The sequence below is a fragment of the Vipera berus genome, assembly GCF_964194415.1.
Source record: "Vipera berus genome assembly, chromosome: 1".
In the NCBI taxonomy this organism is placed as follows: domain Eukaryota; kingdom Metazoa; phylum Chordata; class Lepidosauria; order Squamata; family Viperidae; genus Vipera; species Vipera berus.
Genome location: NC_138202.1, coordinates 360,749,109 through 360,776,208, shown reverse-complemented (window position 1 = coordinate 360,776,208; position 27,100 = coordinate 360,749,109). Strand labels below are relative to the sequence as shown.

The 27,100-nt window shown below is 52.3% G+C and overlaps 1 protein-coding gene across 2 annotated transcripts in view; it reads left to right on the top strand.

Moving 5' to 3' along the window:
* Window positions 1–27,100, top strand: part of TAOK1 (TAO kinase 1) — a 99,127-nt gene that overhangs the window by 64,996 nt on the left and 7,031 nt on the right. For both annotated transcript variants that reach the window (XM_081337862.1, XM_081337863.1), the window contains exons 8-17: window positions 6,050–6,141; window positions 8,853–8,946; window positions 10,718–10,799; window positions 13,408–13,575; window positions 14,072–14,275; window positions 15,357–15,491; window positions 17,021–17,257; window positions 18,945–19,073; window positions 23,794–23,997; window positions 26,532–26,771. In XM_081337862.1, coding sequence (XP_081193988.1) covers window positions 6,050–6,141; window positions 8,853–8,946; window positions 10,718–10,799; window positions 13,408–13,575; window positions 14,072–14,275; window positions 15,357–15,491; window positions 17,021–17,257; window positions 18,945–19,073; window positions 23,794–23,997; window positions 26,532–26,771 — 1,585 coding nt within the window. The remainder of the gene's footprint in view (window positions 1–6,049; window positions 6,142–8,852; window positions 8,947–10,717; window positions 10,800–13,407; window positions 13,576–14,071; window positions 14,276–15,356; window positions 15,492–17,020; window positions 17,258–18,944; window positions 19,074–23,793; window positions 23,998–26,531; window positions 26,772–27,100) is intronic.

Sequence of the window (27,100 nt, the reverse complement as noted above, 5' to 3'; positions counted from 1 at the left end):
CCTTTCAAATCCCATCTTCCATCGCTTGAATCTGAGTTGGTTACTCCGTCATGAAGTAAAATATATAAGAGTTGGAGCGTTAGAAAATATTAAAGGCATTAAACCTTAACGTTAACCTTCTGTTACTTTGGATTGCCACTCTACCTCTGCTGGTTTTTTTTTTAAACTTTTTAACTTTCATTGGTTTCATTGCTTTTAACGTTGCAAGCTGCCCAAGGCTCACTTCGAAGTGAGATGAGCAGCAAGCAAAATTTAATAACAGCAACAACTGGAGCAAAAAGGACCAGTGCTTAAACCGAATGGAGATGGGATCTTACGATCTGTTAAGCACCTCCAAAGTGGGACGCCCCCGTGGGGACGTCAGGCCCCTTAGCTGAGCCCTTCTTTGAAGGCCAGGAAGGTGGGGACAGATCTCACTTCAGCGGGCACGATGTTCCAGGGCTCAGGAACCACAGCAGAAAAGGTCTTTCTCTTGGACCCCGCCAACCCAAACTCCTTGGCCAACGGGGTCCGCAGCGTGCCTCTTCTGCTAAAGTGAGCGGGCGGGCTAGTCCCAGCGGAGTAGAATTGGCGGTTGATCCTCTCTATGCACTTCTGCCCAGAAGAGTTGTGTTGAAAAGGCGCAAGTGTGGCCATCACGTAAGGAATGATACATCACCTGGCTCTCTAGAGCAGAGGTCCCCCAATCCCTGTTCTGTGGACCGGTATCGGGCTGCGGCATGTTAGAAAATGGGCCGCGCAAAGAAGCAAAGCCTCCTCCACGGGATGCAGGCAGCACACAAAACCAGGCCCCTTCCGGTCCCTGGTGCCCAAACGTTGGGGACCGCCGCTGTAGGGGGCATTCCAAGGTAAGCTCTGCGTTCTCCCTAGTTGCCCCCTGGCTGCGTCCCCAGAAGATCTGGAGAAGACTCCCATCAAGAACGAGAGCGTTGCAAGGGAAAGGACACCGCTCGTGTTCCTCTTGTTCCATCTCGTTTTAAGGTTCTAGTGGCACTAAAGAAGGAGAAAGCCAAAAGTGGCCGCCTCTGTGCTCTTCTGGCTCTCTCACAACATGGGAACCGCCTGTTGTGCCCTCCTGGAAGCCGCCCGCCCTGTGCACAAACGTCATCGAGATCCCTTTGGCCCTGCTTGACCGCCTAGGAGGTGTTCACTTGTTCATCTTGCTAGTAGAAAGCAGCTGATCTGCTGGTGTGCCAGAGAGACTGGCTGAGCCAGGGGGAGGAGTCAAACCGGGAATTAGTCTGGAATCCTTACGTAGGCCCAAGAGGGCAAAGTCTGGTCCCCCTTGAATGGTGTTGAACTTCACCAAGTATCAACCCTGCCCCAATCTGATCCCTTAGGACAGGGGTGGGCAACCTTGGCTCTTTTATTTATTTATTTATTTATTTTATTTATTAGTTTTTATAAACCGCCCTTCTCCCGAGGGACTCGGGGCGGTGTACAGAGGAAGGAATGTAATACAGATTGAACAATAAAAATAATAAAAAACAATAGTGAAAACAAACTGGGACCCCAATTAACGCTATCATGCCAGGCCGGACTGCTGGAACAGGAAAGTTTTTAAGTCGCGTCGGAAGGTACGGAGGTCGGGGGCCATCCGGATTTCGGTTGGTAAGCTGTTCCAGAGGGCTGGCGCACCCACTGAGAATGCCCTCCCCCTGGGGGCCACCAGCCGACATTCCTTGAGCGGTGGCACCCTGAGGAGGCCCTCTCTGTGGGAGCGCACAGGACGGTGGGGTGCTGACATTGGCAGAAGGTGCTCCCGTAGGTAGTCCGGACCCATGCCATGTAGGGCTTTGTATGTCATTGTTAGCACCTTGAACTTCACACGGAAGGCAACCGGAAGCCAGTGCAGCGCACGGAGGAGAGGTGTGATATGGGAGTATCGGGAGGCTCCCAAGAGTGTCCGTGCCGCTGCACTTTGCACCAGTTGAAGCTTCCGAGTGGATCTCAAGGGCAGCCCCATGTAGAGAGCGTTACAATAGTCTAGGCGAGAGGTCACAAGGGCATGGGTGACTGTACGTAAGGAATCCAGGTCCAGATAAGGCCGTAGTTGGCGAACTAGTCGAACCCGGGAGAAGGCCCCCTTGGTCACAGCTCCTATGTGGTCTTCCAGGGAGAGCTGCGAGTCTAGGAGGACACCCAGGTTGCGGGCCCTATCAACAGGGGGTAGTAACTTGTCCCCGATGTTAAGCAATGGGACGTTCTGAATATCCTGGCTTGCCGGTACGTACAGCCATTCAGTCTTGTCCGGGTTCAGTTGAAGCCTGTTTCTCCCCATCCATTCCCGGACCGCTTTCAGGCAGCGGGACATCACGTCTAGGGCATCACTGATATTGTTTGGAGTTGAGATAAAAAGCTGGGTGTCATCAGCATATTGATGGTACCCTACTCCAAAACTGCGAATGATCTCACCCAGCGGTTTCATGTAGATGTTGAACAGGAGAGGCGAGAGGACCGACCCCTGAGGGACTCCGCAAGCGAGAGGCCTCGGGGTCGACCTCTGTCCCCCTGTCAGCACCGACTGCGAGCGACCCTGGAGAAAGGAGGAGAACCAACGCAGAACCGTGCCTCCCACTCCCAGTCCCCTGAGGCGTCGCAGCAAGATACCATGGTCGATGGTATCGAAAGCCGCCGAGAGGTCTAATAAGACTAGGACAGAGGAATGGCCCCTGTCCCGGGCTCTCCAGAGATCATTCATCAGAGCGACCAATGCCGTCTCCGTGCTGTAGCCCGGCCTGAAACCCGATTGGTACGGGTCTAGATAAACCGCTTCATCCAGGATCTGAGGAAGTTGGTGCGCCACCACACTCTCAACAACCTTCGCAAGGAAGCGAAGGTTGGAGACTGGACGAAAGTTATTCAATGAGGATGGGTCCAAGGTGGGCTTCTTGAGGAGAGGTCTCACCACCGCCTCCTTCAAGGCGTCCCCTCTCGAGCTGCATAGGCCAGCCAGGAAGGGCACGGGTCCAGTAAGCATGTGGAGGAGCTCAACCTTCTCATAATCCTGTCCACTTCCTTAGGAGTTACAGGATCAAATTCTTCCCAGATGACGTCGACAAGACTGTCCATGCCTTGTTCTTCCAACTCAGCCCAGTTGGAGTCCAGGCCGTTTCGGATCCGAGCAATTTTATCCAGCAGATATTGACCGAATTCCTCGGCTCGACCCTGCAAGGGTTCCTCCCTCACCTCTTGGTTCAGTAGGGAGCGAGTCACCCTGAACAAGGCGGCCGGGCGATTATCTGCGGACGCGATGAGGGTGGAAAAGTAGTTGGATTTTGCCACCCTTATCGCAGCAAGATAAGACCTGGTGAGGATTCTTAGTCGCAATCGGTCGGATTCGGATCGACTGGATCTCCAACGGCTCTCTAGGCCCCGTCTCCGACGCTTCATCTCCCGGAGCTCCTCGGTGAACCATGGGGCTCGCTGGGATCTGCGCCGGGTCAGAGGCCGCAAGGGTACAACTCGGTCCAGAGCCTCCGTGGCTGCCTTTTCCCAGGCTTCCACTAAGGCATCCGCCGAGCTGTGAGCAGGGAGTGCATGCGTGTCCCTAAGCGCTGCCTGGAACTTATCAGGGTCCATTAGGCGCCTAGGGCGGTACCATCTGACTGGCACCGTGCACCCACGGTGGGGGGTGGCAAGGGGGAAGTCTAGCCGCAGGAGGTGGTGATCGGACCATGACAGGGGCGTAACAGTTGTGGCACCCCCACCGATATCATCACGCCACCGTCCAGACAAGAACACCAAGTCTGGGGTGTGGCCTCTCTCATGAGTCGGTCCAGAAATTATTTGCGACAGGTCCATGGCCGCCATGGAAGCCATGAACTCCCGAGCCAGTTCGGACGATCCTCCCAGGGACGGTAGATTAAAGTCGCCCAAGACCATGAGTCTTGGGAATTCAACCACCAACCCTGAGAGGGCATCAAGTAGCTCGGGCAGGGCCGCCGCTGCACGATTAGGTGGTAGGTACGCCAGCAGCAGGCCCAACTGCGCCCCTGGGCCGTATCTCAGTAGGAGAGACTCACACCCGATCATCTGAGGGACGGTGGTCTCTCGCGGGCTAAGGGATTCCCTGATGATAACTGCCACTCCCCCGCCCCTCCCATGAGCCCGAGGCTGGTGCAGCACCTGGAAACCTGGCGGGCAGAGGTCAACCAGAGGAACACCCCCCTCTGGGCCCAGCCAGGTTTCCGTGATGCAAGCCAGGTCCGCATGCTCGCTCTCCACTAGGTCACGAATGAGGTGAGCTTTGTTAGCTACGGACCTTGCATTCAGGTAGACCAGCCTTAGCATGGGAGGGTGCGCACCTTTGCTCCCGGGTCCTCCGGGGGAGAACAGAGGGTCGGAGCGTCTCACCGCTTGTACAGAGCGGAGATGACACTCCCGGTGACGATACGGCCCTCTGTCTGTGCACCTTCTGCCATTCCCCACCATCCTAGGGATGGGATGTTTGTCAGTACGCCACTGGGTGTTATCGGCGACTGGTCCTCGTTGTACGCCGTCGCGAACGGTCGTGGGCCTGGCATGCGTTATGGTGGCTGGAAGGCGTGCCTTTCCCACGCAACCATAGTCTTCTCCCTCCCCCCTCCCTAACCCCACAAAAAACTTAACTAAGAACTTAATCAGGGGCCTCTTGTTGGGCTTATGCTGGAGGCCCCTGACCCTGCCCGGCCATCTCTCAGAGGCCCAGTGGTTGGGCCCGTCATCAAGATTGGATGTGATGCAGGCGGGTCGCACCCAGGAGAGTGGGGAACCCCTGAGGGCGTGTAGTACTGTGCTGGAGTATTGAACGAGCATAGTCACAAGGGGTTCCGGGAAGGCAGTCCCCTGGATGGTGAATTTGCAGGAGGGTCGAGTCGGGTAGGTGCGTTTCTGGATCGTCGTCCTGCCACTGCCACTTGGCCGGGCGAACTCCCAGAAGCAGGCCACTCCTCATCCTCTCACATGACTGGTGGACTTCAACTCCCAGAATTCCTGAGCCAGCATGGGGGAACTATGGCCCATTTATGACTGGTGGACTTCAACTCCCAGAATTCCTGAGCCAGTATGGGGAACTAAGGCCCCTTTATGACTGGTGGAGTTCAACTCCCAGAATTCCTGAGCCAGTATGGGGAACTAAGGCCCCTTTACGGCTTGTGGACTTCAACTCCCAGAATTCCTGAGCCAGCATGAGGGAACTATGGCCCCTTTATGGCTTGTGGACTTCAACTCCCAGAATTCCTGAGCCAGCATGGGGGAACTATGGCCCCTTTATGACTGGTGGACTTCAACTCCCAGAATTCCTGAGCCAGCATGGGGAAACTATGGCCCTTTCATGACTCGTGGACCAACTCCCAGAATTCCTGAGCCAGCATGGCTCAGTATGGAAACCTCTCCCTTTCCCCTCAGCATGGCTGGCTCAGGAATTCTGGGAGTTGAAGTCCACCGGTCATAAAAGAGCCAAGGTTGCCTACCCCTGCTTTAGGAAATAATTTGGTTAAAGCAAAGGGTTCTTTTTACTAAGGATGTTGGTTGCAGTTAAAGTCAAGCCAGCTCTGAAATCTCGCACACTCGCTAGATACAAAAATACAGTGTAGGTTTGCCCACAGCCCATCCTTCTCCCCCCACCCCCCAATCCCATGGCCAGTCCATTTCCAGCCAACCAGAGCTTGCCAAAGTGTTTTGAGAATCCTGAGATGTTTGGGGTTAATCCGCATACTTCTCAGGGTCCCTGGCCGTGGGGTGCCGGTGCAAATAGGATCCCGCTGCTCTAGTTCTTAGCATCTGTCATCCCCCCCCCAAAGTTTCCTATCACGTAAAGACCAAGCTTTGTTTCTCTTTCCTCTTTCCCTCCTCCTCCCCTCTTTCATCCTTCCTCCCCTTCATTCCCCTTCCATCTTTTGATGGCAGAGGTGCCAAGCCGAACCAGGCAGAGCCGGCGCCTAGTCTCCTCCGGGTGCAAACTGCCCATCTTCCTGCGTAAAAGGCGGGAGCAGTAAAATAGCTAACGCAACTCCTTGCTTGCGGATCGGGTGGTTTGCACCTAAACGTGGTGTGTTTTTCTTTTTAGGATGGCCCCCGAAGTGATCCTGGCCATGGACGAAGGGCAGTACGACGGGAAAGTTGACGTGTGGTCCCTTGGGATCACCTGCATCGAATTAGGTGAGCCCGGTGGGTCTCCTCCTTCCTGCTCCTTTGCAAACCAGCCACCAACAGGCACACAGAGATCAACAATATCTGCGTGCCTTTTCTCAGAAGAGAAAAGCCGAAAAGGAAGCAAAAAGACCCAAAAACCTCCTCACCCAGCACCCAACAGCCAGATTAGCAGAGAATAACACCAAGATTAACACTCGACTTAAGAATCGAGCAGTAAACAACACCCCGGTCAAAGGACCACCAATAGAATATATACCGCTTCACAGTGCTTTACAACCCATCTAAGCGATTTACAGAGTCGGCCTATTTGGTCCCCCAACAATCTGGGTCCTCATTTTACTGAGCTCGGAAGGACGGAAGGCTTGAGTCAACCTTGAGCCGGTCAGGATCAAACTTCCTGGCTGTGGGCAGAGTCAGCCTGCAGTACCGCATTCTAACCACTGCGCCATCAGGGCTTGCTTCCTTCTCCTAGTTTTCCTCCCTCCGATAGCACTTAGACCAGGGGTAGGCAACCTCGGCTCTTTTATGACTCATGGACTTCAACTCCCAGAATTCCTGAGTCAGCTATGCTGACTCAGGAATTCTGGGAGTTGAAGTCCATGAGTCATAAAAGAGCTGAGGTTGCCTACCTCTGACTTAGACTTATATACCGCTTCGGAGTCTTTTACAGCAGGGGTCCCCAACCCCCGGGGCCGTGGACCGGTACCGGGCCGCGGCACACCAGCAACCGGTCCGCACAAAGAAGCAAAGCCCCATCCGCGGGATGCAGGCAGCACGCAAAACCACAGCACCCTCCGATCCGCGGAAAAACCTCTCTCCACGGAACCGGTCCCTGGTGCCCAAAAGGTTGGGGGCCTCTGCTTTACAGCCCCCTCTGAGCGGTTTACAGAGTCAGCCTATTTGCCCCCAACAATCTGAGTCCTCATTTTACCGACTCCGGAAGGACGGAAGGCTGAAGGAACCTTGAGCTGGTCAGGATCGAACTTCCCGGCTGTGGGCAGAATTGGCCTGCAATACGACCCTCTAACCAGCAACTTAGACAAACAATCAAATGGTAAACAGAAATCTAATAGGGAACCACCAAGGACTCTTCCGTTGACATTGATACGCCAAGCCACTAGACCCCAACCTTTCGGGCACCAGGGACCGGTTCCGTGGGGAAAGGTTTTACTACGGACCAGAGGGTGCGTGGTTTTGTGTGCTTCCTGCATCTCACGGATGGGGCTTTGCTTGTCTGTCGGGGACTGGTTGCTGGCATGTCACAGCCCGGTACCGGTCCATGGACCGGGGGTTGCGGACCCGTGTGCTAATAGATAAAATGATAGCAAACCCCACTCCCTATTAGCACTGGTGTTGTTACCTAGTTGGGTAATGAAATGTCCACAAGAAAGCACATAACATCCATGAAACTGGAGGACCCCCACAGTCCTCCTCCTCTTCCTCCTCCTCCTTCCCTCCCTCCCTCTTTTTTTGGGTTTTATTTGTTAAATTGCTATGCTGCCCATCTGTCCACCCAACAAATGTTCAGCTTGAAACACCATAAATAGCAGAATAAAACAGGGGTCTTCAAAGCTGGCCCTTTTATGACTTGTGGACTTCAACTCCCAGAATGCTGAGGAATTCTGGGAGTTGAAGTCCGCAAGTCATAAAAGGGCCCGGTTTGATGACCCCTGCTTGTGGACTTCAAGTCCCAGAATTCCTTAGTCAGCGTGCCTGCCTGAGGAATTCTGGGAAGTCCGCAAGTCATAAAAGGGCCAGCTTTGAAGACCCCCGCTTATGGACTTCAAGTCCCAGAATTCCTCAGCCAGCGTGCCTGGCTGAGGAATTCTGGGAGTTGAAGTCCGCAAGTCATAAAAGGGCCAGGTTTGATGACCCCTGCTTGTGGACTTCAAGTCCCAGAATTCCTTAGTCAGCGTGCCTGCCTGAGGAGTTCTGGGAAGTCCGCAAGTCATAAAAGGGCCAGCTTTGAAGACCCCCCGCTTGTGGGCTTCAAGTCCCAGAATTCCTCAGCCAGCGTGCCTGCCTGAGGAATCCTGGGACTTGAAGTCCACAAGTCATCAAAGGGGCAAGTTTGAAGACCCCTGCCTTAAAGCATCCTGGCTGAGGAATTCTGGGAGTTGAAGTCCACCAGTCATCAAAGGGCCAAGTTGGAAGACACCCCCCCCCCCGCAATAAAACAATGATAGGATGAAAACATCAGCTATTAAAAAGCCAGACCCCTAAAATTAATACTAAAAAAGATAAGATCTCGCCTTCGTTCTCTAAATCAGAGATCCTCAACCTCCAGGATGTGGACCGCTACCGATCCATGGCCGGTTGTAAACCGGGCTGTGCGAGCGACGGGCGAGGGCGCCAAGCTTCAGTTCCGCCCGCGCGGGATTAGGTCTCACACACACACACACACAATACCAACCTCACCCCCACCACTACCAGTCCCTGGAACCCAGAAAGTTGGGGACCACCACTCTAAATCACCACGGCCCACAGAGCTGTTGAGCAGAAGAGCCTCTTTTAAGAGGGGGCAGTTTTCTGGGCCGGGGGCAAAGGTCAAAGCGGGAGACTTGGCAGGGGAGATGCTTGTGTTTGTGGGTCTTTCTCATTCCCTCCCTCCCCTCCCCTCCCCTGGGTCTCGGGGATAGGAGGGGGGGCCAATGGGGGCGAGAGAGGAAGCATCCGCAGCAGGGTCTAAAGCCCCCCTTTTTTTCTCTTTGGCACAGCGGAACGGAAGCCTCCGTTGTTTAACATGAACGCCATGAGTGCCTTATATCACATAGCGCAGAATGAATCCCCCCTCCTCCAGTCCAGCGAGTGGTGAGTCGGGAGAGGGTCTCGAGTTGGGAGAGGGTCTCACCGGGGGGGCGGGGGTGGGGGGGAGTGGGAGAGGTTGGGGACTGAGCTGAGCTTGGATTGAGCCCTGGGCACATTGTGGGAGCTGCCCCCTCAGATTGGCTGGCTTATCTGTCTGTCATCTTCCTACCTACCTACGTACCTACCCTCTCTCTCTCTCTCACACACACACACACACAGAGAGAGAGAGAGAGAGAGAGAGAGAGACCTGACATATGTCCTACCTCTGTCTATATCATGTATCATCTCTCTGTCCATATACATCACCTATCTATCATTATTCATATCTGTTGATCAATCTATCATCTATTTCTGTATATACTCCAGCCAGCCATTCATCCAGCCAGCCAGCCAGCCAGCCATCTAGCTAGCTTATCGTCTATCTGTCCTATCTATCATCTAACGTTTATGATCACTCTAATCTATCATGTCTATCTATCCTATCTCTGTCTATGTATCTATTTGTCTGTCCATCACTTAATCTGTCCTTCCGGCGCGATCTAAAAACTTATTTATTCGATCAATCTGACCTGGTTTGATGGGTTAGGGTTGGGGTTTTAATATGGCTTTTAATTATTGTTTATATTCGGGCATAATATTTAATTGTCTTTTAACTTTTGTGTTTCGCTTTTATATTTATTGCCCTGCACACCGCCCTGAGTCCTTCGGGAGAAGGGCGGTATAAAAATCGAATAAAACTAAACTAAACTAAACTAATATCTATCCCATCTGTCTATTGATAGCTATCTAGCTATCTATTGTCTATCATGTCTATTTATCCTGTCTGTCTGTCTGTCTGTCTGTCTGTCTATCTATCTATCTATCTATCTATCTATCTATCTATCTATCTATCTATCTATCTATCTATCTATCTCTAATTTCTCTCTACCCATTATCTATCTATCTATCTATCTATCTATCTATCTATCTATCTATCTATCTCTAATTTCTCTCTACCCATTATCTATCTATCTATCTATCTATCTATCTATCTATCTATCTATCTATCTATCTATCTATCTATCTCTAATTTCTCTCTACCCATTATCTATCTATCAATCAATCTATCTATCTATCTATCTATCTATCTATCTATCTATCTATCTATCTATCTATCTATCTATCTATCTATCTATCTATGACCTGTCACTCTCTGTCATCTATCAGTGTATCAGTCTGTCAATAGATGGTGGGTTCTAGTTTAGCTTTAGCCATGAAAGCCAGCTGGGGGACTCTCTCTCAGCAGCCCAACCTACCTCACAGGGTTATTGTTGTGGGGAAAAGAGGAAAGTCTATATTGTATATCTTCGCCGCCTTGAGTTATTTGTAAAAATAATAAAGGTGGGATAAAGATCAATAACATCATCTGTCATTCATATCTCTATATCATTTGTCATCTTTCTCTCTCTCTCTCTCTCTCTCTCTCTCTCTCTCTCTCTCTCTCTCTCTCTCTCTCTCTCTCTCTCTCTCTCCTCCCTCTCTCTCTCTCTCTCTGCTGTCTGTCTGCCTGTCATGGCCCTCCTGCCTTTCGACCCCCCTCCTTCCTTCTCTCCCTCTTCCCAATGGGGCAGAAAGCCCCCACCCCTCCTGCCCTGTTGTCTCTGCACCCTCAGTGACAAAGCAGGAGAAAATCTCTGGAGAGAAATGAAGTCGTGTGTGTGTGTGTGTGTGTGTGTGTGTGTGTGTGTGTGTGTCAAAGCCTGACTTCAGTCAATCTTTCCCCTCCCCTTTGCAGGTCTGATTATTTCCGAAACTTTGTAGATTCTTGCCTGCAGAAAATCCCCCAAGACAGACCGACGTCCCAGGAGCTCCTGAAGGTGGGTCCGGTGTGTGTGTGTGTGTGTGTGTGTGTTTTCTGGCTTTAGGCTTCTCCCCCCTCGTTCTCTTCCTCTTTTGTGTGGGTCTCCTGACCTTGGATGCACCCTTGGTGCTCCCCCCCCCCGGTTTCCCAGAATTCCCCTCCCTAACCGATTCTTCAGGGCTGCCGGGGTGATGCGAGGCCTATTCCATCCGGCGATGCTGGGCTGGGCTGGAGCAGGGGAAGAGGATACAGGCGGTCCTCGACTTTACAACCGCAGTCGAGCCCCCAAAATCTCCGTGGCTGAAAAAGACAGCTGTCCAGTGACTTCTGCCCCATTGGACGACCGGTTTTCACGCGGATGACTCGTCGCGGCGTCCTCACGGTCAGGGGATCAAAATCCGGGCGCTCAGCAACCGACTCGTAGTTACGACGGTGGCAGTCAAGGGACCAACCCCTTTTGCGGCCTTCTGACCAGCAAAGTCAAGGGGGTGGGTGGGAAGCCCAGATTCACTTAACAGCCATCTGACTCACTTAATAACCGCAGGGATTCGCTTCAGGACAGTGGCAGAAAAGGTTGCCAAATGGGGCAGAGCTCACTAAACAGATGCCTGAATTTCTCTTCCTGGAGAAAACCCCTTCGTGCTTTCTTCCCCCCGCTCCCCCCCCCCACCCTCCTCTGAGAAAGACCAGGCCAGGGGTAGGTAACCTTGGCTCTTTTATAACTCGTGGACTTCAACTCCCCTAATGCCTGAGCCAGCCATGCTCAGGATTCTGGGAGTTGAAGTCCACGAGTCATGAAGGGGGCCATAGTTCCCCCATGCTGGCTCAGGAATTCTGGGAGTTGAAGTCCACCAGTCATAAAGGGAACCACAGTTCCCTCATGCTGGCTCAGGAATTCTGGAAGTTCACCAGTCATAAAAGAGCCAAGGTTGCCTACCCCCGGGGTAGTGCATAGACCATGGGTAGGCAACCTTGGCCCTTTTATGACTGATGGACTTCAATTCCCAGAATTCCTGAGCCAGCCATGCTGAGGAGAAATGGAGAGGTTTCCAAGCTGAGCCAGGTTGGCTCAGGAATTCTGGGAGCTGAAGTCCATGAGTCATAAAAGAGCCAAGGTTGCCTACCCCTGCATTCTTTACGCATGGACTTCAATTCCCAGTATTCTTTGTATTGACCATGCCGGCTCAGGAATTCTGGGAGTTGAAGTCCACCAGTCATAAAACCCCCTCGGACTAGGGCATCCCACACTTTTTCAGGGTTCCAGATTTAGGATCTCCCTGGGACTTATTTCCCTGTGGTCATCTTGGGGAGATGGCTACTAACCCTGGCGGCTTTCCCAAGGGAGCTTTTGTCAGGAGGCACCCGGACTTCCTTGTTTTCCCTCAAAAGACGTTTCGCTTCTCACCCCAGAAGCTTCTTCCGCTCTGACCGGATGCTGGGGAACAGAAAGATTTGTCCTCCTTGCAGATAGCCCGCCCTTTTCCTCCTTTTAGAGCAGGGGTCTTCAAACCTGGCCCTTTTACAGCTTGTGGACTTCAACTCCCAGAATTCCTCAGCCTCTTTTAGAGGGTGGTTGAAGCCACCTGCAGGCTGACCTGTGTCCTCGGCCTTCACCTGAGTGGTGCAAATGGGTGTGGAGCCTCCTTGGCTGCAGGATGTTTCTGCCCTGGGTTCCTTCGCCGTTGGAGACAGGCCAGGCTGTTGGGGATGGGTCCGTGTTTGCATCAATCCGAAGCGCAAAACGGTAGTCTGCCATGTTTTCTGGAAATCTGTGCAAATGGTTTTTGTAGTCTGCAAAGTTTCCTGGAAATCCGCTCATCCTTCCCACACCCTTCGAAGGGTGTGTTCATCCCAAAGCACACGGCTAAATGTCCGTGGATGTTCTCAGCCACCCAGGTTGTGGTTGTCCCAAAGGTGCCTCTCCAGGAGGCCGCTGGACCTGTATGGTTTTCCTTTGAACACGTTTCACTTCTCACCCAAGAAGCGTCTTCTGTTCTGACTCCTTGCAGACAGCTGGTCTGTTGCCTTTTACAACACAGGTGAACCTCCAAGCGGCCTCAACGACTCTCTAGAAGGATGCAAATGACCAGCTGTCTGCAAGGAGTATAAATCCTCCCTTGAAGACGTTTCCCTTCTCATCCAAGAAGCATCTTCGGCTCCGATTGGATGGTACGGAATGAAAGGATTTATCCTCCTTGCAGACAGCTGGTTATTTGCACTCTTTTAGAGAGCCGTTGAGGCCATTTGGAGGTTTGTCTGTGTCCTCGGGCTCATCTGAGTGGTGCAAATGGGTGTGGAAGTTCCTTGCAGCAGTTCCAAGAAGGCTCCACACCCATCTGTGCTTCTGAGGTGACCCTGAGGACACAGGCAAACCTCCAAGTGGCCTCAACGACTCTCTAAAAGGAGGCAAATGACCAGCTCTCTGCAAGGAGTATCAATCCTCCCATTCCCCACCATCCAATCAGAGCTGAAGAAGCTTCTGGGATGAGAAGCGAAAGGTCTTGAAAGGAAAACAAGAAAGTCCAGTTGCCTCCTGAAAAAAAAGCACCTTTGGGACAGCCCTGAGCTGGAGGACGGAGAACCTCCACGGACCTGATGATTTTTTTTTTTGCCTTCCACCCCAGCACGTCTTTGTTCTCCGAGACCGCCCGGAAACTGTGTTAATAGACCTAATCCAGAGAACCAAGGACGCCGTGAGAGAGCTGGACAACCTTCAGTATCGCAAAATGAAGAAACTGCTCTTCCAGGAGGCCCACAACGGACCAGCAGTGGAAGCCCAGGAGGAGGAAGAGGTAGATGGGGTGGGTGGACTGGGGGCTCTCTGAGCTGGGTGGTTTTGTTGCAGATGTTTCTGTTACCTAGTTTGTGGGGAGGAGGAGGAGGAGGAGGAGCAGTCAAGGACTAGGTGTATTATGACACTGCCCTTTTCATGTGGTGCCTCTGCTCTCAACCCTTCTCTCTCTCTCTCTCTCCGTCTCCCTCACTCTCTCATCCTTTCTCTCCCTCTCTCTCTCCCACTCTCCCTTTCTCTCTCTTCCCTTTCTCTCTCTCCCTCCCTCTCCCTCTCCCTCCCTCCCTCTGTCTACCTCCCTCTCTCTCCCACTCTCTCCCTCTCTCCCTCCCTCTGTCTCTCTCCCCCTCTCTCCCTTTCTCCTCCAATCCTCCCTCTCTCTCTCCCTCTGTCTCTCCCTATCTCTCCCCCCTCCCTCTCTCCCTCTAACTCTCTTTCTCTCCCCCTCCCTCTCTCTCTCCCTCCCTCCCTCTCTCTCCCTCTAACTCTTTCTCCAGGAGCAAGACCCCACCATGGGCCGGACAGGAACCGTGAACAGCGTGGGGAGCAACCAGTCCATTCCCAGCATGTCCATCAGCGCCAGTAGCCAAAGCAGCAGTGTTAACAGTCTTCCGGATGCCTCTGACGACAAGAGCGAGCTGGACATCATGGAAGGAGACCACACGGTGATGTCCAACAGCTCCGTCATCCACCTGAAGCCGGTAATTGGGCCGGGGTACTCGGCGGGAGCCTCGGGCCTTCAGGAAAAAATTGCAAGGGAGCGGGATGACCTCATGAGGGGGGTCCTCGGCTCTCCCTGAGCTGGGGGGTTTTCTTGCAGACGTTTCATGGCCCAACTAGGGAACATCATCAGTGCTAGAAGGGAGGTGGGGTTGTGGACAGTGGAGGAGGAGGAGAAATGTGGGGTCTTTGGTGCTCTCTGAGCTGGGTGGTTTTCTTGCAGACGTTTCATGACCCAAACTAGGTAATGAATGAAGGCTACTGCTAAGCTTGTAAGCCGCCCTGAGTCTTTGGAGAAGGGCGGGATATAAATGGAAATAAAATAAAAAAAATAAAAAAATAACATCATCAGTGCTAGAAGGAAGGGGGTTTGAGGAGGAGGAGGAGGAGGAGGAGGAAGGCTGAGGGGTCCCTGGTGTTCTCTGAGCTTAGTTGCTTTCTTGCAGACATTTCATGACCCAACTAGGTAACATCATCAGTGGCATCGTTGCTGGCACTGATGACGCTACCTAGATGGGTCATGAAATGTCTGCAAAAAAAAACAGCCAAGCTCAGAGAGCACCCAGGACCCCACAGTCCTCCTCCTCTTCCTCCCCCTCCTCCCTCCTCCTAGCACTGATGATGTTACATACTTTGGGCGATGCAGCATCCGCAAAAAAGCCCCCCAACTCAGAGAGCACCAAGGAGCTCTCATGTCAGCGCTGAGGAGGGGGGGGTGGTCCCCAACCCCAGGCCACAGACCTTTTCCCGGTCCGCGGCCTGTTAGCAACCGAGGCGCCGAGACGAAGGTGAGCGACAGGGAAGCGGAAGTGCGCGTGCGAAGGGATCTAGGTGGCGTACTCCTCCCCCCCCCGTCCCACCGGTTCGTGGAAAAATTGTCTTCCGCAGAAACGGTCCCTGGCGCCGAAAACGTCGGGGGCTGCTGAGCAAAAAAGATGGGCTTTTGAGAACGGCAGCAGAGAGGCGGATATCGGCCGCAGATCTCTCTTGCTTCCATTTGACGACGTCCGGCGTGTCGTCCGAAGGGCCTTCATCTTCTCCGCTCTTTTCTCCGGTCCCCAGGAGGAAGAAAACTTCAGGGAGGATTCAGACGTTCGGCTGCGAGGATCCGAGCCCCAGTCTCCCCCCCAGGGGACGCGCCACCGATCCCACTACCGCAACCGAGAGCACTTCGCTACCATACGCACGGCATCGCTGGTGAGCGGGCTCGGCCTCTTTCCTTGACCACAGTGACCGTGCCCTGGCCTGCCCCTTCACACAACCCCTACCCCCCCCCTTGCTGTCCACCTGTCTTTCGAAAAGCTAGTGGAAAAATAGTCGCCCTACAGAAGAGAGAGCCAGGTTCAGTCGGGTCTCTCCAGCAGTAACTCTGTCTGTCTGTCTATCTGAAATCTGAAATCTTATCATCTATTCTCATCTATCTGTTTATCTGTGTATATCTATCTAAAATTATCATTTATATCTGTCTGTCTATCTAAAATCTATCATGTTTCTCTCTCTCTCTTTCTCCAATATTTATTTATTATTTATTAATTCGGTTTATATACCGCCCTATTCCTGAAGGACTCAGGGCGGTTTACAGGGCAGAATTTAAAAACAATCCAATATAAAATTAAAATAAAATTAAATTAGGTATAGCCCCAAAAAGTCAAAATCACAATTTAAAATTTAAAATATCTATCTATCTATCTATCTGCCTATCTATCTATCTATCTATCTATCTATCTATCTATCTACCTACCTATCTATCTATCTACCTACCTACCTACCTATCATCTCTCTATCTCTTTCTATTATCCATCCATCTATCTATCTATCTATTTCTCTATTTCTATTATCTATATCTTTTTCTCTATTTCTATTTATCTCTCTATATATCTCTATTTCTATTATCTATCTATATCTACCTTTCTCTATTTCTATCTATCTCTTTTTCTCTTTCTCTTTCTCTATTTCTATTTATATCTATCTATCTATCTATCTATCTATCTATCTATCTATCTATCTATCTATCTATCTATCTATCTCCACCCACCCACCCACCTATCTCCTGTCTTTATTATTTATACCAGGGGTTGTCCAACCTTGGCCACTTTAAGACATGTGGACTTCATGTCCCAGAATTTCAACCCCTGGCATGGCTGGCTGGGGAATTCTGGGAGTTGAAGTCCACCAGTCTTAAAGTGACTAAGGTTGGACACCCCTGATTTATAGAAATAACTCCAGGGGACCAACGTATTCTACACACCTTTCCCCTTCCTCCCCCCTTCTTTTCCCAACATCAACACCCTGGTGAGGCAGTTTGGGCTGAGATAGAGGATTTGGCCAAGGTCATCTAGCTGTCTGCCATGCCTAAGATGGGGCTGCCTCTGTCTAGCCTGGAGCCTCAACGCACTGACTAGACCAGGGTTAGGCAACCTCGGTTCTTTTATGACTCATGGACTTCAACTCCCAGAATTCCTGAGTCAGCTGAATCGCTTAACACTCAGGGCAAAAAAAGGTCACAAAACGAGGCGCCGTTCCCTGTAACTGTCACTTTGAGCTCAGCTGTGCTCGTGAGTTGAGGACTGCCTGTATCTTTCCTTGCTTTGGCCCGGCCCAATGCCCTCGGGATCCGCTTCCACCGCTGGCCTGGGTTTTGTGCCGAGGGTTTGGGGGATGGGGTGGGTGGGTGGGTGTCTTTCCCATCCTAAAAACGGCCCCTGGGGCTTCTCGTCCCTCCGCAGGTGACCAGGCAGATGCAGGAGCACGAGCAGGATTCCGAGCTGCGGGAACAGATGTCCGGCTACAAGCGCATGAGGCGGCAGCACCAGAAGCAGCTGATGGCCCTGGAGAACAAGCTGAAAACCGAGATGGACGACCACCGCCTGCGGCTGGACAAGGACCTCGAAACACAGCGCAACAACTTTGCGGCCGAGATGGAGAAGCTCGTCAAGAAGCACCAGGCAGCCATGGAGAAAGAGGTGAGGGCTGCTTCTCTTTGAGGCGTCGGTCGGCGTGAAGCCGGCGTGACCGTTCTGGTCACCCCGATGCAAAAAAAAAAAAGACGCCAGGGTCTTAGAAAGAATGCAGAGAAGAGCCACAGAGGGTTAGGGGCTCCAGAGGCTAAACCCAGAGCAGTGGTGGCGAACCTTTGGCACGCGTGCCAGAGGCGGCACTCGGAGCCCTCTCTGTGGGCACGCGTGCCGCTGCTGCCAGCAGCTTGCGCAGGTCCATTAGGCTGCCGCTGCCACGCAGAGCGGCAGCCCCACCCAGCACAAAGGAGATGAAGTGGCCAGCTAGCAAGACCAAGTAGAGGTGGTAGAACATGCCCATGCCCAACAAGCCAAAGGCCACCCCAAGCAGGGAAAGCCAGATCCCCATCGGTGCCATGGCACCCCAGTCCCAGCTAGGATTGCGTGCCTCCCCCCCATCTATGCTGGGTCTCCTCCCCACCGCCCCACCCGCCAGAAACCCCCTGGATCTCCCCCAATCCTGTCCGGCCCCCACAGGCGTTCTCCCCCCCATGAGCAACATTGAAGTGGCCATGCCTACCCCAGCCACGTCCACCTAGCCTGCTGTGACAACTGCAGCCATGCCCACCTAGTGGGCCACACCCCCATGCCCTCGAGGGCACCATAATGCATATGCAGCCCTGGCACTTTGCAATAAATAAGTGGGTTTTGGATTGTGGTTTGGGCACTCGGTCTCTAAAAGGTTCCCCATCACTGACCCAGAGGGAACTAAGTGTCAACAAAGGAGAATATTTGCAGCTCAGGATTGAAATGAAGGGTTTCTGGTGTTCTCTGAGCATGGTTGTTTTCCTGCAGACGTTTCATTACCCAACTAGGTCAGGGGTCCTCAACCTACAAGTAGGGGACCGGGACCGGGCTGCAGATTCTTGGCCAGCGGGTCACGGAAATGACTGGCCAGTGCGCGCACACATGGATGCGTATTCCCCCCACTCGCGCTTGCGCCCGCAGCCCTGTTGGTGCATGCGTACTGACACGAACGGAGCCACTAGCCCCGGGGGGGTGCGCACGTCCCATTTGCGCCTGCAGGAACGGGCCACTAGCACCAGGCAACTTGCACGGCCGTTCACACAGGTGTGAACGAGGCTGTTAGCCACCGTGGGGGGGGGGTGCGTGGCCATTCGTACATGCACACGGCGTCAGCACATGCCCCATGCGCCAACGGAGCTGCTAGGTTGCTTTGCTCTATCATTAGTTTCCAGCCGTTGCTTCTTGTGCTGCCTTTGAGGGGCTGCCCCAAAGAAGAGGGGGTCAAGCTCTTCTCCAAAGCACCTGAAGGCAGGACCGGAAGCAAAGGATAGAAACTAATCAAGGAGAGAAGCAACCTGGCACTAAGGAGGAATTTCCTGACAGTGAGCACAATTAACCAGTGGAACGACCTGCCTCCAGAAGTGGTGAATGTTCCAACACTGGAAGTTTTTAAGAAGACACTGGACAGCCCTTTTGTCTGGAAGGGTACAGGGTTTCCTGCCTGAGCAGGGGGTTCGACTAGATGACCTCCAAGGCCTCTTCCGGCTCTAGGATCCTGTGAGAACTGGGTGCAAGGATGGCAGCTGGGGGTCAGGGTGGGGTCTGCGTAAGTGAGTCTGTTGGTGCAGCAAGATCCAGCCTCTCTCTCTCCTCTCTCGTTGCGGGGCAGGCAAAAGTGATGGCTAACGAAGAGAAGAAGTTTCAGCAACACATCCAGACGCAGCAGAAGAAAGAACTCAACAGCTTTTTGGAATCCCAGAAGAGAGAATACAAACTCCGCAAAGAGCAGCTCAAAGAGGTAATTTTGGGGGTGGGGGAGGGGGAGGGGAGGATTGATTGATTTGTTCATTGTCAGGCCCCCAAAGCACGTGATCCTTCCAAGCTGAGCTCTTTATTGCTTCGCGCATCTAGACAGAATCTTGCCAGAGTGAAGTCTACTATCTGCCTTTATAAGACACTCTGGGAACGATTAGGGAGACGCCGTCTTCGCCCTCTTTCTCTCACACATTATCCGGGCTGAGTTGCCTCTTGTTCCTCTGAGATTGCACCCCTTCCCTCTCACCTGGGAATTCAGTTCCTCCTTACATTCCATCAATAGGGACGCGGTGGCTCAGTGGGTTAGGACGCTGAGCTTGTCGATCGGAAGGTTGGCAGTTTGGCGGGTCGAATCCCGAGTGCCGCGTAACAGAGTGAGAGCCTGTTACTCGTCCCAGCTTCTGCCAACCTAGCAGTTCGAAAGCATGTAAAAATGCAAGTAGAAAAATAGGGACCACTACGGTGGGAAGGTAACAGCGTTCCGTGCGCCTTTGGCGTCTAGTCATGCCGGCCACATGACCACGGAGACGTCCTCGGACAAGCGCTGGCTCTTCGGCTTTGAAATGGAGATGAGCACCGGCCCCTAGAGTCGGAAACGACTAGCACGCATGTGCGGGGGAACCTTTACCTTACCTTACCTTACATTCCATCACGTCATGTGTGGACTTCGATTCCCAGAATCCCTCAGTCGCCTCGTGTGTGGACTTCAACTCCCAGAATTCCTTGCTGCCATGTGTCAGATCCCAAACCAGGAAAGACACATGGTGATCCTTCCAAGCTGAGCGCTTTATTGCTTCACACCTCTAGACAGACTTTTGTATTATCTGTCTCTTCGATATACTCTGGGAACTATTAAGGAGATGCCGTCTTCACCCTCTTTCTCCCACACACGATATTCGGTCTGAGTTGCCTCTTGTTCCACTGGGATACATCCCTCCTCCCTCCCATCTAGGAATCCAGCTCTTCTCTTCATCCCATCGCATCGTGTGTGGACTTCAACTCCCAGAGTCCCTCAGCCACCCTGTGTGGACTTCAGCTCCCAGAATTCCTCGCTCCCGGGTGTCAGATCCTTCCTATCTGAGTGCTTTATTGCTTCACACCTCTAGACAGACTCTTGCCGGACTGTATTATCTGTCTCTTTGATACACTCTGGGAACTATTAAGGAGACGCCGTCTTCGCCCTCTTTCTCTCACACACGATATCTGGGCTGAGTTCCCCCTTGTTTTTTTGGGATGCATTCCCCCCTCCCTCACACCTAGGAATCCAGCTCTTCTCTTCATCCCATCGCATCGTGTGTGGACTTCAACTCCCAGAGTCCCTCAGCCACCCTGTGTGGACTTCAGCTCCCAGACTTCCTTGCTCCCAGGTGTCAGACCCTAAACCAGGAATGACACAGGGCGATCCTTCCTATCTGAGTGCTTTATTGCTTCCCACCTCTAGACAGACTCTTGCCGGACTCTATTATCGGCCTCTGCGATACACTCTGGGAACTATTAAGGAGACGCCGTCTTCGCCCTCTTTCTCTCACACACGATAACCGGGCTGAGTTCCCCCTTGTTCCTCTGGGATGCATTCCCCCCTATTCGGTCACATTCATTCATTCATTGACATTTCAAGGCTACCTCGCTCCTGCACAGCTCTTGTTTTGTTTTGTTTTTTTTAAAAAACCCAACCTTTAATATTCCATTTATTTTTTCCTTTGGATGGACTAAAGCCTACCGGCTTCTGCAGTGTTGGGCCGGATCTAGCCAAGAAGTGGTAGAAACAGGGCAGGCCTGGCTTAGCAGAGAAAGATCATTAAATGACCTTTTCCTGCGGAGGCCCCAGCTTCTGGATGTGAACGCCAGCCTGGGAAAACTGGTCCTTCCCATTTAGCCCAGGCAAGAACGGCTGTTTTGCTGAGCTGGTGATGTACAGGTAGTCCTCAACTTACGACCACCACAGAGCTTAAACTTTCTATTGTTAAGTCAGATACTCGTTAAGTGGGTTTTGCCCCATTTTACGACCTTTGAGGTACTCGTTAAGTGGGCTTTGCCTCATTTTACGACCTTTAAGATACTCGTTAAGTGGGTTTTGCCCCATTTTACGACCTTTGAGGTACTCCTTTGCCCCATTTTACGACCTTTGAGGTACTCGTTAAGTGGCCTTTGCCCCATTTTACGACCTTTAAGATACTCGTTAAGTGGGCTCTGCCCCATTTTACGACCTTTGAGGTACTCGTTAAGTGGGCTCTGCCCCATTTTACGACCTTTGAGGTACTCGTTAAGTGGGCTCTGCCCCATTTTACGACCTTTGAGGTACTCGTTAAGTGGGCTCTGCCCCATTTTACGACCTTTGAGGTACTCGTTAAGTGGGCTTTGCCTCATTTTACGACCTTTGAGGTACTCGTTAAGTGGGTTTTGCCCCATTTTACAACCTTTGAGGTACTCGTTAAGTGGCCTTTGCCCCATTTTACGACCTTTAAGATACTCGTTAAGTGGGCTCTGCCCCATTTTACGACCTTTGAGGTACTCGTTAAGTGGGCTTTGCCCCATTTTACGACCTTTGAGGTACTCATTAAGTGGGCTTTGCCCCATTTTATGACCTTTGAGGTACTCGTTAAGTGGCCTTTGCCCCATTTTACGACCTTTGAGGTACTCGTTAAGTGGGCTCTGCCCCATTTTACGACCTTTGAGGTACTCGTTAAGTGGGCTCTGCCCCATTTTACGACCTTTGAGATACTCGTTAAGTGGGCTCTGCCCCATTTTACGACCTTTGAGGTACTCGTTAAGTGGGCTCTGCCCCATTTTACGACCTTTGAGGTACTCGTTAAGTGGGCTCTGCCCCATTTTACGACCTTTGAGGTACTCGTTAAGTGGGCTCTGCCCCATTTTACGACCTTTGAGGTACTCGTTAAGTGGGCTCTGCCCCATTTTACGACCTTTGAGGTACTCGTTAAGTGGGCTTTGCCTCATTTTACGACCTTTGAGGTACTCGTTAAGTGGGTTTTGCCCCATTTTACAACCTTTGAGGTACTCGTTAAGTGGCCTTTGCCCCATTTTACGACCTTTAAGATACTCGTTAAGTGGGCTCTGCCCCATTTTACGACCTTTGAGGTACTCGTTAAGTGGGCTTTGCCCCATTTTACGACCTTTGAGGTACTCGTTAAGTGGGCTCTGCCCCATTTTACGACCTTTGAGGTACTCGTTAAGTGGGCTCTGCCCCATTTTATGACCTTTGAGGTACTCGTTAAGTGGGCTCTGCCCCATTTTACGACCTTTGAGGTACTCGTTAAGTGGGCTCTGCCCCATTTTACGACCTTTAAGATACTCGTTAAGTGGGCTTTGCCCCATTTTACGACCTTTAAGATACTCGTTAAGTGGGCTCTGCCCCATTTTACGACCTTTGAGGTACTCGTTAAGTGGGCTCTGCCCCATTTTACGACCTTTGAGGTACTCGTTAAGTGGGCTTTGCCCCATTTTACGACCTTTGAGGTACTCGTTAAGTGGGCTTTGCTCCATTTTACGACCTTTAAGATACTCGTTAAGTGGGCTCTGCCCCATTTTACGACCTTTGAGGTACTCGTTAAGTGGGCTCTGCCCCATTTTACGACCTTTGAGGTACTCGTTAAGTGGGCTCTGCCCCATTTTACGACCTTTGAGGTACTCGTTAAGTGGGTTTTGCCCCATTTTACGACCTTTGAGGTACTCGTTAAGTGGGCTCTGCCCCATTTTACGACCTTTGAGGTACTCGTTAAGTGGGTTTTGCCCCATTTTACAACCTTTGAGGTACTCGTTAAGTGGGCTTTGCCCCATTTTACAACCCTTGAGATACTTGTTAGGTGGGTTTTGCCCCATTTCACGACCTTTCTTGCCACCGCTGTTAAGCGAATCACCGCAGTTGATAAGTTAGCAACCCAGTTGTTAAGTTGATTCACTGGTTCCCCCATTGGCGTTGCCCATCAGAAGGTCGCAATAGTGGCTTGCATGACCTTGGGACACAGCAACGGTCATAAATGTGAACCAACTGCCAAGCATCTGAATCTTGATCCCCTGACCATGGGGATGTTGTAGCGGTTAGAAACTGTGAGGAACGGTCCTTAGTCCCTTTTTTCAGTGCCGTCGCAACTTTGAACGGTCCCTAAATGAAGCTGTTGTTAGTCGAGGATTGCCTGTATTTAATAGTTCCTTGCAAAGTGTAAACGAGAGATTCTTTCCGTCAACATTCAGCTCGAGAATCCAAATCAAACTCCGGGTTCATTCCGTCTCCGAAAACCGTCCTATTTATTGAATACACCACATGGGTATGTCGAAACGAAAGTCACACTCTGAGCCTTAACCCCCAGTTCATAGACTTAAACAATAATTTTCCCAGCCAATCCCACCCCCCACCACCCCCCAACGTCTTACGGAGTCCATATAAACAAGTTCACTTGTCACGAGAACCGTCTGCTTCAAACCCACACCTGTTTTGGTGTCCTTGAAAAGGTTTCAGGCTCTCTTCAGGTCTTCAGCTGAATCGCAGAAGTTTCGTTTCTCCATCTAGCCCTCTCGAAAGGAACGCCTCCCCCCACCCACCCACCCTTAATCTAAAGGCAAGTTGAAACGTGGAGGCACCTAGCTGCCAAAGTTTCACCCCCGACACTTCCTTTCGGCCCCTGGACCCGGCCGTCGCCATTTCGGTTTTTTCCCCGCGACAATGACGGTCCCCTTCTGGCTTCCAGGAACTGAACGAGAACCAGAGCACCCCCAAGAAGGAGAAACAGGAGTGGCTGTCCAAGCAGAAGGAGAACATCCAGCACTTCCAAGCAGAGGAAGAGGCCAACCTGTTACGGCGACAGAGGCAATACCTGGAGCTGGAGTGCCGGCGGTTCAAGAGGAGGATGTTGCTGGCGCGCCATAATTTGGAGCAGGATCTGGTCCGGGAGGTGCGTACGGAGCCCCGGGGAGGAGACGAGGTCCTGGGAGGAATCGGATCAATACGGAGTGGCTCTCAGCTCCCCCGACTGTCCTGGTTAGGCCTTGGGTTTTCTTACAGAGGGTACGTCCTTGACTTAACGACTGACTGCTTAGCACCCATTCAAAGTTACGACCAACCTCCCCCAAATCTGCTTAGTGGCTGTTTGAAACTAGGATGGACCAAGCTCCTCAATTCCTTCCATCCTTCCCTCCCTCCCTCCCTCCCTCTCCTTCCTTCCTTCTTTCCCCTTTCCTTCCTTCCTTCCTTCCTTCCTTCCTTCCTTCCTTCCTTCCTTCCTTCTTTCCCCTTCCTTCCCTTTCACTCCCTCCTTTCTTCCTTCTTTCCCCTTCCCTCACTCCCCCTTCCTTTCTTCCATCTTTCCTTCTTTCACTTTCACTCCCTCTATCCCCCTTCCCTCCCTCCTTCCTTCCTTCTTTCCCTTTCACTCCCTCCATCCCTCCCTCTTTCCTTCCTTCTTTCCCCTTCCTTCCCTCCCTCTCCCTCGCTCCCTCCCCTTCCTTCCTCCCTTCTTTCCTTTCCTTCCTTCCCTTTCACTCCCTCCTTCCTTCTTTCCCCTTCCCTCCCTCCCCCTTCCTTCCTTTCTTCCATCTTTCCCTTTCACTCCCTCCATCCCTCCCTCTTTCCTTCCTTCTCTCCGCTTCCTTCCTTCCCTCCCTCTCCCTCCCTCCCCCCTTCCTTCCTTCCTTCCTTCCTTCCTCCTTTCCCTTTTACTTCCTCCTCCTTTCCTTTCTTCCTTCCTCCCTTCTTTCCCCTCCCTTCCTTCCCTTTCACCCTCCATCCCTCCCTCTTTCCATCCTTCTTTCCCCTTCCTTCCTACCTACCTTCTTTCCCCCTCCCTCCCTCCCTCCCTCCCTCCATCACCCATCTCTCCTAAAGCAGCGGTCCTCAACCTTCCTTGCCCAGTAGACCAGTGGCAGCAGCGGGCTGGGTAGGAAAGGGGATGGGTTTGTGCCCCCCTCCCCCCCCGTGCCGCTTTCACAAATACAGCTCCACACCTGCTCGCCTGCCACTTCCGCAGCCTGGTTCCAAACGGGCTGCAGAGCTGCACCAAGCCAGGGACCAAGGGTTGGAGACCCCGCGTCCTTAAAGTTAGAGGTTGCCAGTAAAGCAAATATTTGTAGCTCAGGGTTGAATTGTTGGGTCCTTGGTGCTCTGTGTTGTTTTCTTGCAAAATGTTTCATGACCCAAATAGGGAACGTGATCATTGCTGTTGGCGATGGTGTTCCCTAGTTTGGGTCATGAAACGTCTGCAAGAAAAGCACCCAGCTCAGAGGGCACCAGGGACCCCACAGTCTTCCTCCTCCTCCTCCTCCTCCTCCTCCTCCTCCTCCTCCTCCTCCTCCTCCTCCTCCTCCTCCTCCTCCTCCTCCTCCCACCCTTGCTCCTTTTCCACAAACCACACTCCCTTTCAGCACTGCTGATGTTCCCTAGTTGGGTCATAAAACGTCTGCAAGAAAACAGCCCACCTCAGAGGGCACCAAGGACCCCACAGTCTTCCTCCTCCTTTTCCTCCTCTTCCTCCTCCTCCTCCCTTCTAGCACTGAGGATGTTCCCTAGTTGGGGCATGAAACGTCTGCAAGGAAAGCACCCAGCTCAGAGAAGCACACAGGACCCCACAGTCCTCCTCCCCCTCCTCCCTTCAAACCCCTCTCTTCTAACACTGATTATGTCACTGTTAGGGATTGTTGTGCAGAGGTCTCCTTGTGCTACCAAGGAGTTGCACAGACAAGGAAGGGTACTGAGAGCAGTAAGAGTCACACAGTAACCACAAGAGTACACTGAGTTGTGAAAGCAAAAAGTACTTTACTTTTGAGGTGGTGTAAAAACAAAAATGCACGGTCAAAAAGAAACAGTCCAGGTCATACACAATAGTAACAGTCCAAGGAGTATTCCAAATACAAAGTCTTCTTACCGGTCCAGAGGTCAAATACACAGTTGTTCAGGTTTATCACAGTAGTAAACCAACAGTACAGCAAAACAGTAATAGTAGAGAGAGCAGTGAATTCAGAGAGAGAAAGAAGCTACGTTCCTAGCTCCCTCTTGTGGCCATGAGAACACTTACACACCCATTGGCCAATTAACATCTTAAAGTCACAACATCATAGTTTATATATTTTCAACCCAACTATGTAGGCTATCACCATATGCCTAACAAGCCACCTAGCTGGGTCACGAGATGTCTGCCAGAAAACCACCCAGCCCAGAGAACGCCAGAGACCCCCACCGTTAAGAGTTTAGGCGGCGGCTGATCATCGCGAGCCAAGCATTCTCTCTGTGGCCTACCTGTAGGGGAGGCGGGTGGACAAACATCAGCCCGCCTTCTGGTGTTCGCTGGCATTTGGGCGGTGCCTGTGTTGCCCCATCCCCTCCCCCCACTGTCCCAGAGCCAGCCCGTCAGATTCCTAGGCTCGGCCTTCTCTCCTCCCCCCCCTCCCCACCTGTCTCCCGGCCCCTCCCTAAGCGCCCCTTTCTCCGACCCAGGAGCTGAACAAGAGGCAGACCCAGAAGGACTTGGAGCACGCCATGTTGCTGCGCCAGCACGAGTCCATGCAGGAGCTGGAGTTCCGGCACCTGGGCACCATCCAGAAGATGCGCTGCGAACTCATCCGGCTGCAGCACCAGACCGAGCTCACCAACCAGCTGGAGTACAACAAGCGCCGCGAGAGGGAACTGAGGCGCAAGCACGTCATGGAGGTTCGGCAGCAGCCCAAGAGCCTGAAGGTACCTTTTCCCCCGGGGGTGGGGGGAGCGGAGCGGGTCGCGGACTTGGCGGCCCAGCGGTCAGAGCGCAGTACGGCGGGCTCCTTCTGCTGACTGCCCACAGCCGGGACGTTCGATCCTGACCGGCTCGAGGTTGACTCGGCCTTCCGTCCTTCCGAGGTCGGTAAAAGGAGGACCCGGATGGATGGGGGCAAATAGGCTGACTCTGTAGATCACTCAGAGGGGGCTATAAAGCACCCTGAAAGCGGTATATAAGTCTACATGCTCTTGCTTGCGGAGGGAGGCAGGAAGACGAGAAGGAAGGAAGATGAGAAAAAAGGAAGGAAGAT